Raw genomic sequence first — 12,458 nt, 5'->3', positions numbered from 1 at the left:
AGAAACTTTGGAAAAATTACATTTCAAATGAAATGCAGCATCCCCGTGCCCCCCAAAAAGAGGTAATTTAATAAATGCCTACATATTTTAAATCATTCTAAATTTAAGACTAGATAGCTTTCCTAAAAGTTATATTTTACTAAGATTGGACAATTATAAGCAATTTAAATGATCATGGTTATTTTTTAAGTCCCTTTTCATAAAAAAAGTTAAAAATAAACAACAGAAGGATGCTATCATTGGCATCCCTTTAAATAATAAATTGTTAAACACTAATATTAATAAAAAATAATCTGAAGAACTCTGCCCCTGAAATGTATTCTACTCTGATTACATGTGTTGCCTACTTAACAAAAACTCACTTATGGAGCTGGAACTGTGATAAGTGTGAGTGTACGTGCATATCCTGAAGATTTATTCATGTTTACTTTATTATTTTTTCTTGTGTTTCATTGAAGACTCCACAAAAAGGATCCGAAAGTATGGATAATGTGGTTTGGGGAAGAAACAAGCATGGTTCAGACACTATTTGGAAGATAAATTATTTTCCTGTATACTGACTTACAAGGAAAAAATAATATACATTCTGTGTCCACAGGATAATGGAATGCTTTTACATTTGGTAGCAAGTGAATGCTTCCTTATTATTTAATTCAAATCACAAAAAGCGACTGTGAGATTTACTGTCCAATAAGAAATAAATATTACCATTGCACTTTTCTGTATCTATTTTAAGTTTCTATTTTTTCCTTTTTATATACTGAGAAGTGTTCCATCTAACTGCATCCTGGGTTCTTTGAACTATATTTATTAACACTCCAGTTAAAGTTCCCACTACAGGGACAAGCTCAGACACTAACCCCGTAACATACTAAAGAAATCACTTGAATCAGTTTTTCAAAAACAGCTAATGATTTGGAATCTGATTCTTGATAAAATGTGCCTATTTTCCTCAAGGAGAATCTGTATTCCCTCATTCTAAGCAAGCAACATCTTTTATTACCAATTTATAATTGTTGCCTTAGAAATCAATAATTTAATTTGCTAAAGCAATGATAAAATTTACAGCTGAATTTTTAAACACATAGAACTCAGAAAGTAATAGGTAATATAACAAGTTGTATTTCGCATTACTCTTTTATTCCAAAATTCAACACTTAAATGACTTCATGAGTATGACAAAAATCAGGGGAGGCTTATGATGTAATCCCACCATGTGCCTTGATGCAACAGATAATCTTTTTAGTCAGTACTTCCTTTAAACAAAAAAGACAACTTTGTTATTCATCAGTAGGTTGCTGGATTACCAGTGTAACTAAATTTTGACATGATTGTCTGCAAAGTAGTTTCATTTTTTTCCCATAGTTAAACTTAGATGTAATAATTGACTCTTACAGTCAACAATAGAATATACTGAGTGCTTTTCTTGCAGGTGAAAAATATAAAATGGTTCTTTGCATCCAGGCTGGTAACAAGTTTATCCATGCACTAAATGGCAACACAAGCAAAATGCATAGTTGAGAAAGGAGGATCAGACACATTCTTCTGCAGACATCAAAAGAGGATTAATGTACTCAAAACCTTCAAATTCAGACTGATCGATCTTCCTCACAATGTCACTGTTGAAAGAAAAATAATTTTCATCATCAAGATTTCTTTGATTTTTTACTTAAATGGAAAAAGGAGATTAAAAAATTAAAAATAAGGCTAATTTATATAAGTGATAGGGGGAAAATCTACAAGTTTTTAGATTAACCGCAAAACATTTTCTAGAAGAATCAGGAATGTTGAAAATCAAAAAAGACTAATAATCCCACGAGCAAGTTTAGAACCAAAAAGTAGTCCAAAACTGAAGACTGGGAATAAACAAGGTACAAATTGTCATAATCCTAGGTAATCTTAACTTCTGACCTCAACGACATTCATGATTTAACATCCAGGTCTGTATTAGGGTACAGTGTAGTAGCCACCTCAACAGCCAGATGGAAGATGGTGAAGAGAAGGCCGAGCGGAAGTTAACCAAAATGAAAGACAAGAGGAAGAAGAACACTGAGAGACCCGGAAGGAGGAAGGGCCACCACAGGGAGGCAGTGGGTCACAGGGAGCAGAGAGGCTGGCATTCTGCTACACTGGGCTCCTAGCTTAATTCACAAGAGTATTTCAATCAAATATTTTACTACTTAAATGTTCGTACCGGGGCTTCCCTGGTGGCGCAGTGGTTGAGAGTCTGCCTGCTGATGCAGGGGACACGGGTTTGAGCCCTGGTCTGAGAGGATCCCACATGCCGCAGAGCAACTGGGCCCGTGAGCCACAACTACTGAGCCTGCACGTCCGGAGCCTGTGCTCCGCAACGGGAGAGGCCGCGATAGTGAGAGGCCCGCGCACCGCGATGAAGAGTGGCCCCCCGCCTGCCGCAATTAGAGAAAGCCCTCGCACAGAAACAAAGACCCAACACAGCCATAAATAAATAAATAAACAAAATGACGGAGGAATTATGTTTAAAAAAAAAAAAATGTTCGTACCATACTGCAGAGCACCACGTTACACAGGACAGAGTCTCTTCCTTCAAGAAGAGAAGGAAGGTAGGTACTTCACATAACAGAAAGCAGTACCTGCTAAGTGTCCTACACGACAAGCTAAGTTCTACTCTAACCACAGTTCTAAAGAAAAAGGTGACTTCTACTTGGAGAAATCAAGAAAGGCAGCATCATTCCACACTTACTGAATGGAATTATGAAAGATTATGGTAGGTCTGGGGAATGTCAGTAATTTATTAGAGTTAGAGCACAGGAATAGAAGGGTGTTAAGTGGCAGAGGACGTTGGAAGGAAGGTAGTGGCTAGCTCAAAGACGCCAGTGATGTTTACACTAAGTAGGTCCACCTTGATCCATCAAAGGTCTGGTTACATCTGAGGTAGCTCTGAAAGATGGGGAAGATTTCAATAGGTGAAAAGGAAGGAGCAATAGAGAGGAAATGTTAACAGTATGCTATCAGGGAATGGTGAGTAACTGAGCTTGATGAGAACGCAGCGTTTCTGTTAGAGTATAGTGAGAGATATGGCTAGAAAGTCAGGCTGAAGCAGATGGTGGGAGGCCTTAATTACTAACCAAGGGGATAGACTTTTTCTGCTAGGCAATGTAGGAGTTACTGAAGGTTTCTGATGAAAGGAGTTAAAGAACTGGAGTGGTACTTCCTGAGTGTACTGAATAGGCTGCAAAGTAAAGAGGGAGCCAATTAGGATGGCATGATATTCTACTTATGATCTGAGAGAGCTGGGCTGGGCTTATGGCAGTGGGAATGGAAACGACACAGGCGATGAAGTAAAGCAAAAAGAGACGAGGACTTGGCTGCTGAAGGTATTACATAGTTTGGTAAGGAAAAGTGAGAGTCAACAACCACTGACTCAGCTCTTGAATCCGAATGCAGGACTGCACGGTGGTACAACCAGCAGAAAAGGGTAAATAAAAACAAGAACCCGAGTGAGAACAATTCAGACTTCGTATGTTTGAGGTGCGTATCTGACACGCTAGGAGAGATGTTTAAACTAGTAGAGGGAAATGCAGCTCAGGAGAGAGATCAGGGCAGGGGCTAGGAGCTTTAGAAACCACCGCTCATTTATTCTTCACAGCACCTTGGGAGGCAGGCAATATCAGAAGACACAGGCTCAGTGAAGTTATGCAATGTACCCAGCTGGTAAGAGGTGGCGCTGGGATTCAAATTCCTATCTTTTGGTTAAATCCAGTGCTCTTTCTAATACACAGTGCTGCCAGAAATAATGATTTGGGTACACCTCTCCCTCCTCTAGTAGCCAGTAAGCTTTCGGAGAGATTGGCCTATGCCCTGATCGTCTTTGAATGTGCAGTACTTAGCATAGTGCCTTTTGCTCAAGAATGGTTTGCCAATTTAGCCGGGAGTCATTTAATAGCTCGTATCCATGCTACGAGGTTGGCTGAAAACTCCAAGGTACAAACTGCATATGGCAAAGAGAAAGCAGTCATGAACAGAACCACGGAGCACCCTAGTCTCAAGGGGACAGGGAAAATAAGATGACAAGTGGTTAAAGAGATGACGCAGAAAGAGGGTAGGCAGTGCCAACTAAAGCAGGCCATGAGTGCCAGACGCTTTACTGACATCGGAGGAGATGGGGGTAGATCAAAAAATGCTTTAGGGCTTCCCTGGTGGCGCAGTGGTTGAGAATCTGCCTGCCAATGCAGGGACACGGGTTCGGGCCCTGGTCTGGGAAGATCCCACATGCCGCGGAGCAACTAAGCCCGTGAGCCACAACTACTGAGCCTGCGCGTCTGGAGCTTGTGCTCCGCAACAAGAGAGGCCACGACAGTGAGAGGCCTGTGCACCATGATGAAGAGTGGCCCCCGCTCGCCGCAACTAGAGAAAGCCCTCACACACAAACGAAGACCCAACACAGCCAAAAATAAAATAAATAAATGAATAAAATTTTAAAAAGCTAAAAAAAAAAAAGCTTTAAAATTGAGAAATTAAGAAGTCAATTCAACCTTCAACAGGTGAAAAAGCGGGTTAAATTGTAAGAGGTTAAAGTGTTGGCAGCAAGAAAGTGTAAGATAATCAATGTTGACTACTCTGAAGGAATTGAATAGAGATGGTGCTTATTTATTTTTCTTTTACCATAAGCATCTATTAACTATTTTTGAAAAAGCTCGAAGATGAAAGGAAAATGAGAAAAAAATGTGGTGGTTCAAAAAAGTGGAAAAAATTAGGACATTTGAACATGTTTATAAGTAGAGGGAAAGAAGCTGGAAAAGAGACGTTAAGGAAGGTAGAGTAGTGGAGATAACTGACAAAAAGGAACCCTGGAGGAAAAGGGGAGAGTACCCCTTGCCTTCCAAGAACCGGGAAGAAGCAAAAGCTTGGGAAGAGTTAGAGAGCAATTCTGAGATGCAAGGTGGTCTGGTGACAGCTGGAAAGGGAGCAAGCTCACAGCAGAGAGGTCTCAATCCTGGCAGTCAACTCAAGGCAAGGTTAATGCATTTAGAGTGATGAAGGCAGGGGTAGGACTGAAGGCTTCTAAAATGTAGAGATAGTTTAGAACAGCTGCGGTGAGGAACGTGATAAGAACTAACAAGATGTAAAAGTAAAGTGACTGCCAAGCAGAAAGGTCTTTATGAGATGAGAGAATGAATCTGTAATGACAGGTGAAGGATCAAATATCCCCAAGTTATTCTAAACTTTAAAAGATACAACATAAACACAAAAAGTATGTCAGATCACTGCTGCCTGGACTTGATATGTTGATGTAATCTTTTAAAAAAGTAATTTGGCAATACATATCAAGAGCTTTAAAAATTTTGCACCCTTTGACCTAATGCCCCGTCTAGGAATCTATCTTAAGGTAATACTCAGGAACTCAAAGATGGTCATCAACAAAATGGGAAACAGTGCAGTGGAGTGGAAAGAGCACAGGCCTTAGTCAGACTTGGGTTTGAATCCTGGCTCTGCCACCTCATAGCTGCATAACTTTGCTTAACCTCTCTGAGCCTTGGTTTCCTCATCTGTAAAACGAAGATGATGACAACTAGGTTTACAAGGTTGTTGTGAGAATTAGAGATAATACACGTAAAGCAAAGAAGAAAATGACAATTACTGTTTTTATAATTGTGTAATTCAAACATCCCATAACTGAACGATTAGATAAAATACAGCATAATCTGATAATGAAACACTGTGTAGCCATTAAAAATGGGACTTCCGAAGAACTTTAAAAATATTTTCAGTCTATAGAACTACTTACTCATCATCTGGAGTGAGCTGGACAGGTTCATTAGTAAACTGAGAATCAAAGTTGTCCAAACCAAATTCCCCAGAAATATTTGGTTTAAAGGGAGGTACCACCTGCTTTTGCTCCATCTAGAAAAGACATAGTGGATGACAGCTCAAGCCTGCATTCTTAGAAATATTCCACCTCTACATTTCTCCTCTGTCCTCAGATATTTCCCAGTCTTATTAAAATGAGTCCCTAGGCATTGTTCTACAATATTCACAATGATGGAAATAATTTACAAATCTGAACATTGATGCAGGCCTCAATAATATTACAACCTGCTCCATTAAATTAATGTTCTAAGCTTTTACTGTTTCAAAAGCTTTTTTAAAAGCACCGAAGACAGTGGTTTTAAATTATTTAAGCTGTGATATACTAGTTTTTCAATATTCTTTTAAGTTAATAAATTTTGGCCCAAGAAAATAATGAAACCTAATATATTAAACAGTCCAATTTACATACCATATCCCAATCAACATTTCGGAAGAATGGGTGTCCCTGAATATCAGCAAATCCTGTTTGAGGATGACAACCCAATCGTTCCTTTGGGTCCTATGGTGGAAAGAAATGTTTCAAGAACTGGGTGAATATCCTGCTTTAGAATAAATCATCTTTGTGACCTGTGTTTTGTGTCTATTATATGATACCTTTATGTCTGAACTCAGAATGGTCTACCTTTCTTTTCTAGAAAGTGCAACACTAGATACTCAAATGAGCATCTGAAGTTTGTGACAAGTAAGATTTCTTCATGGCTCTCTCTCCAGCTATCCTTGTAATTCAAGTGGAGAGATGTCGCCACACCCTGCTAAAGAAAAATGGGAGGAAAAAGAACAGCAGAATCAACTGGGCAGCATCCAGCTCTTTCTTTCACATGGGTTAGAGCGATAGTCAAAATATGCAAACCCCCAAACTTCACAAGTTTGTTTTTTAGCTCAATTTAAAAGCCCTATGCCCAATTACAACAACCATAATCTGTGTATAGCTCAACAATACAACCATTATTTGAATCAATGGACTGAGAAGCGGCCTGCAACTTATAAAATTATCACGAATGAGAACATGTTCCCATTTCTCTTTGCAGTAAAAGGCATTTTGTTTCGCATATTGACACTTCTCACCTTCACTTTTCACTGTGTTAAAGCTTAGGTTTCCAGTTTAAATCTTTCCTCACATAAAATACTCATTTATAACAGGCTTGAATTTCTTATTTTATTAAAATTCATCATTATCTTATCTATTTATCTTAGAAAATACATGCAGGGCTTCCCTGGTGGCGCAGTGGTTAAGAATCCGCCTGCCACTGCAGGGGACACGGGTTTGAGACCTGGTCTGGGAAGATTCCACATGCCATGGAGCAACTAAGCCCTTGCGCCACAACTACTGAGCCCGCAAGCCACAACTACTGAGGCCCGTGCTCCTAGAGCCCGTGCTCTGCAACAAGAGAAGCCACCGCAATGAGAAGCCCATGCACTGCAACGAAGAGTAGCCCCCATTCGCTGCAACCAGGGAAAAGCCCACGCAGCAATGAAGACCCAACACAGCCAAAAATTAAAAAATAAATAAAATTTATATATTAAAAAAAAAAGAAGTAGAAGATTGGTGGTAGAGAGAGGGCTCTTTAAATAAATAAATGCATATCAGCCTACTTTCTACCTACCATTTATTTAAAATAAGATTTTAACGTAAGAATTGGAAAATTGGTTGGTGTGGAAAAAACCTACACATTTGGTGTTAGAAGTGTTATGAGTAAAGATAGTTCAGAATCGTAATCTTAGATAGATCCTAAAACTCTTCTAGCCTACCAACTGCAACAAACAACAGAATTTTCAGATGTTCAGATTTTTTAAATCGCCAATGATAGCATTTCATTTCTTCTGAATATTATCTAATTATAGGGTTGTGATATGAGAATCTGTAGGGAACACTACTGCACTAAGTGCTCAATACGTTAAGACATTCTATGAATAATAATCTAAAGAAAACTGAAAAACAGAGCTGAAAGTACAATTGAGGCTATCCCCAGAGATGCAATTTTTCCCTGAGTACATGGTATTTTTCATTTACATTAAAAACACCATATGTAATATAAAGCTGGGGGTAAATTATATTGGCAAAATGGAAAGAACACCTCACCTCAGGATCTAATTCTGTCAACCTACTCTTTGCTGAAGAGACAAGCTCCAGATCTAACTGAAAAATTACATACTCTGATGTTTTGGAATTTTACGTTGCCTGAACCTCTCCTTACCAGCTTCATTTGTATAGAGATAAATCACTAGAGATTTTATACACAATTTATACCTTGTTGAGGAAGCTCTTCAGGACACTTGCGGCTTTTACAGACAAAGAACGTGGTATGCGAATTTGTTTTTCCAAAATAACTAGAAAGATAAAATTTACGGCATTATATTTAACTTTTACAGGGCTTTAATCTTTATATTTTTATTATGAGGTATTTAAGGAATTCTAGCAGAAAAAAACAAAGACATTACATACACTACCTAAGCGTCCTGTGTACTTTCCCAGTCCCATTCCTCTCCTTCCTTCTCAGAGACAGCCTCTATCTACTCTGAACAGTTTTTATCATTATATGCATATGTTTTATTCTTTGACTACCTTACCTTACTTTCCTCATCTGTAAAATTGGAATAAAAATAATACCTGATTCACTGGGGTGTTATGAGGTTTAAATGAGTTAGTATCTGTAAAATGTGTGGCACGTATTACTAAATTCGATTTTATTAGACGTTGCCAAATTATTCTCCAAAGCTGTTTTGTCCATTTTCACTCCTGCCACCAGAGTTCCAGTTGCTCCATATCCTCACCAGCACTAGTATTATCAGACTTTAAAGTTTTTGCCAAATGTGTAGGTAGAAAATGGTAGCTCATTAATATTTTCACGTGCACATCCCTAATTAGCAGTGAGGTTGAACGTCTTTCCATATATTCCACAGTCAGCTGGATTTCCTATGACATGAAATATCCATTCATTTCCTGTGACGGCCTTAATTATGAAATGTAGAATTTTATGGCAGTCTTCGCACTTCTTTGGACTGTGTGTTGGTTGGGGAGGGGTCCTTGCGCTTGTCTGCTTGTTTCCGTTCTGTTCAATTCTTTGTATTTCCAATTGTGGGGCTTTTTTCTTCACCTTTTGATCCCTCTTATCTTCTTGGTACTCTACTTTTTCCCCATATTTCTGTTGGACTTATGCATTCAGCCTTGTGGTCCAGGTGAAAAGACTGTCCTCTCCAGCTACACAATTCTTTCCTCCAATCTCTGTGATGTACAATCTGAAGGAACCTCTTTGTTATGATTTTGAGTATGAGAAGGTAACTGGCAAATGTGAACAGACTAAGAGGTAGGAAGGATAGATCAAAACAACAATAAAAACAAACTCAAAGCCTCACGTGTTAAGGACTATATTGTCCAGATTATTCTCCTCTTTCTTACTCAAAGTAATAACTTGAGCCATCCTCATTCATGCTCTAGAATAGATTATTCACAGTGAATCTCTGTAAAACACTGCAAATTACCTTGAAAAAGATAATCCTCTGTGTTTTGATCAGGGTTATCAGAGCTCCCAACAATATCAAATGGAGACCTTCCTGCCATCATCTCAAACATTAGTACTCCAAGAGCCCACCAGTCGACGCTGAAACCTTCAAAAAGAAATTTTAAAGCAACAAATTATCCATTCTGCATTCTAAAAAGTCAGTAATTTGAGATTCATTTTATTACATAATAAAAAAAATAAACATAATTAAAAAGTAAACTCGAAATGTATTACAACTATCATGGTAGGCATCGAGGATTATAGGAATATTTCACTTAACAAAAAGGGGAGGTACCTAAAAGATAACTTTAAAAATAAAATATGGAAAATGGAACATAAGTTTCGCTTCCCAAATATGTCTGTAATTCAGACTCATAGCCTGTATCTAATATTTTGTTTTGAGGATATAATGAAATTGTATTTGAGAATAACCTTCCTTGATCTGAAACGGGATCTTCTGCTAGCTGACTAAAGATCCTTGAAGGACTTTGGAACCGGATTATGAGCAGCTATCAGAAATACCCATCCTCCTTTACAGCTGCTGGAATTAAAGGGCCAGAACCCAAAGGGTCAAATGTTTTCTTGAGATAAACATATCCTCTGGTTCCTGGCAAGCAGGCAATCTTTCCTCCATCTTTCAGATTCCTGGGGGAAATACCCTAGGAAATCTGAACAATCTTCCAGAGGTTTATGACTCTGGAGTCACATGGCTGATTAAATCCCAACTCTGCCACCTTCTAGCTACATGACCTTGGGCAAGTTATTTAGCCTTTCTGTATATCAGTTTCCTTGTTTGCGAAATGTGAATTAACAGTGCTCACCTCATAGGATTATTAAGAGGATTAACAGTTAACATATGCAAACTGCTTAGAATAGTGCCTCGTACTCTTAAGCGCTTGCTACTAATAAAATATTATTCAAATTTGCACCCCCAAATACTGCCAAGGTCCCACCATCTCTGATTTCAGAATTTGGGGGTTTTATGTAGGTTTTAAGAAGATCAAGAAAGTTTATGTTAATAAGCTCAGTATTGAAATACTATAGTGTACTATGATGCAATTGGTACCACATTTAACCACCCTTCTAGCACATAGCCAAAATACCACCAATTTATTACCATAATCTTCTCCTCGTAAAATTTCAGGAGCAATGTAATTAGGAGTACCACAGAAAGTGCTGGTTGTATCTCCTGGCCGTAATCCTTCCTTTTAATAAAAAAAAAGAAAAAAAAATAATAAGATGCAAAGTCTGTTTTAAATTCACCTCTTTTATTTCATCTATCATATAAGGTCAGCATCTATAGGTAATATATTGAGCTTAAATAAAATATCACTAGCACAGTTGCCTTTACTATTAAAATCATGGATTGCTACTAAATACCTTAAAAAAAACCTGTCCTCATTAGATGTAGGTAAACAGTCAGTTCAATTAAGATAAAAACTGCACTTAAAATAATTTATACTCAAGTAAAATTATAATAGAAAAACTTAAATTACATGAGTAAAAGGAATCATATTTTATGAAGAAAAGAAGCTCTTTAAATCCCACCTCCTAACACAACCACTGCTGGCATTATGATGTTTCCCTTCTGGTCATTTCTCCTAAGGCACACGTTTTTTGGTTTTGTATTTTAATAGCTACAGGATGGAGGAAATTAAGGTAAAACACACTAATATGTATAAATAGAGAAACTAAACAATAACAAATGGAACAATCACCAAGAAGTTAAAACAAACTTGTATGTAGCTAACAACACAGCCTCAAAATGCAACTAGTAAAAATGGACAAAATTATTAAGAGGACTTCACAATCCCTGCTATTGCCTGAATGTTTACATGCCCCTAATATTCTTATGCTGAAGCCCTAATGTGATAGCATTGTGGTGGGGGGCGCTTTGGGGAGGTAATTAGATCATAAGGTTTGAGCCCCATGATGGGATTCATGTTCTTATAAGAAGAGAAAGAGAGCTAGCCCCTTTCTCTCTCCCCACCATTTGAGGATACAACGGGAAGACAGCCATCTGCAAACCACGAAGAATGCCTTTACTCTTCTGCAAACCAGGAGGGGTGCCTTCAGACACCAAATCTGCCAGCACCTTCATCTTGGACTTCCCAGTCTCCAGAACCATGAGAAATAAGTGTTTGTTGCTTAAGCCACCTAATCTGTAGTACCTTGTTATAGCAGCCTGGACTGATAGTACAATCCCCAATTATGACAGGTAATTTTAACACATTTATATCAAAAAATGGTAGGTCATACCAACAAAAAAATTAGTAAGCAGAGAAAGATTTGGACAAAAGCTAGAGTTAAAAATATGTATAGTTTACATACATATAGAATATGTATATCTACGTGTATGTGTGGAGAAACAGAAAAGGAGGGAGAGATTCCTTGAATGCAAAACAGAGATTACATACCCTTTTTAAAGTACATTTGGGATACTGACCAAATACTAAGGCATAAAAGAAACCTCAATAAATTTCAAAGGACTAGTATCATTCAGACCATTCTTGCGCCACAGGAAATTAAATGAGAAAGAGCCAAAACAATCTTGAGAAAGAAAAGAGTTGGAGGAATCAAGCTCCCTGACTTCAGACTATACTACAAAGTTACAGTAATGAAAACAGTGTGGTACTGGCACAAAAACAGACACATAGATCAATGGAACAGAAAGAGAGAGTCCATAAATAAGCCCATTCACTTGTGGTTAATTAGTCTATGAAAAAGGAAGCAAAAGTATACAATGGAGAAAAGACAGTCCCTTCAATTAGTGGTGCTGGAAAAACAGGACATCTACATGTAAAAGAATGAAATTAGAATATTTTTGCACACCGTATACAAAAATAAACTCAAAATGGATTGAAGACCTAAATATAAGACCAGAAACCACAAAACTCCTAAAAGAAAACATAGGCAGAATACTCTTTGACATATATTGTACCAATATATATATATTTTTGATCTATCTTCTAAGGCAAAGGAAACAAAAGCAAAAATAAACAAATGGGACCTAATTAAACTTAAAAGTTTTTGCACAGCAAAGGAAACCACTGACAAAATACTACTGGAATACTACTCAGCCACAAAAACGAATGAGATTTTGCCATT

The 12,458-nt window shown here is 37.8% G+C and overlaps 1 protein-coding gene across 4 annotated transcripts in view; it reads right to left on the bottom strand.

The window, feature by feature from the left end:
• Positions 1-755: 755 nt before the first annotated feature.
• PRKCI (protein kinase C iota) overlaps positions 756-12,458 on the bottom strand; it is a 78,762-nt gene continuing 67,059 nt past the window's right edge. For 2 of the 4 annotated variants that reach the window (XM_024734067.1, XM_024734066.1), the window contains 6 exons: positions 10,468-10,555; positions 9,331-9,456; positions 8,099-8,178; positions 6,260-6,349; positions 5,768-5,883; positions 1,119-1,619 (listed from right to left, as the gene is read on the bottom strand). In XM_024734067.1, the coding sequence (XP_024589835.1) occupies positions 1,532-1,619; positions 5,768-5,883; positions 6,260-6,349; positions 8,099-8,178; positions 9,331-9,456; positions 10,468-10,555 (588 nt within the window). In that variant the 3' untranslated portion in view covers positions 1,119-1,531. Of the gene's footprint in view, positions 1,620-5,767; positions 5,884-6,259; positions 6,350-8,098; positions 8,179-9,330; positions 9,457-10,467; positions 10,556-12,458 lie in introns of all 4 variants that reach the window. The other 2 variants (XM_024734064.1, XM_024734065.1) reach the window with 2 other exon arrangements.

The sequence above is a fragment of the Neophocaena asiaeorientalis genome, unplaced genomic scaffold (assembly GCF_003031525.2).
Source record: "Neophocaena asiaeorientalis asiaeorientalis breed wild unplaced genomic scaffold, Neophocaena_asiaeorientalis_V1.1 scaffold280, whole genome shotgun sequence".
NCBI classification, from domain to species: Eukaryota; Metazoa; Chordata; class Mammalia; order Artiodactyla; family Phocoenidae; genus Neophocaena; species Neophocaena asiaeorientalis.
Note: the sequence above shows the minus strand (reverse complement) of the source record. Positions and strands in the feature narration are given on the sequence as shown.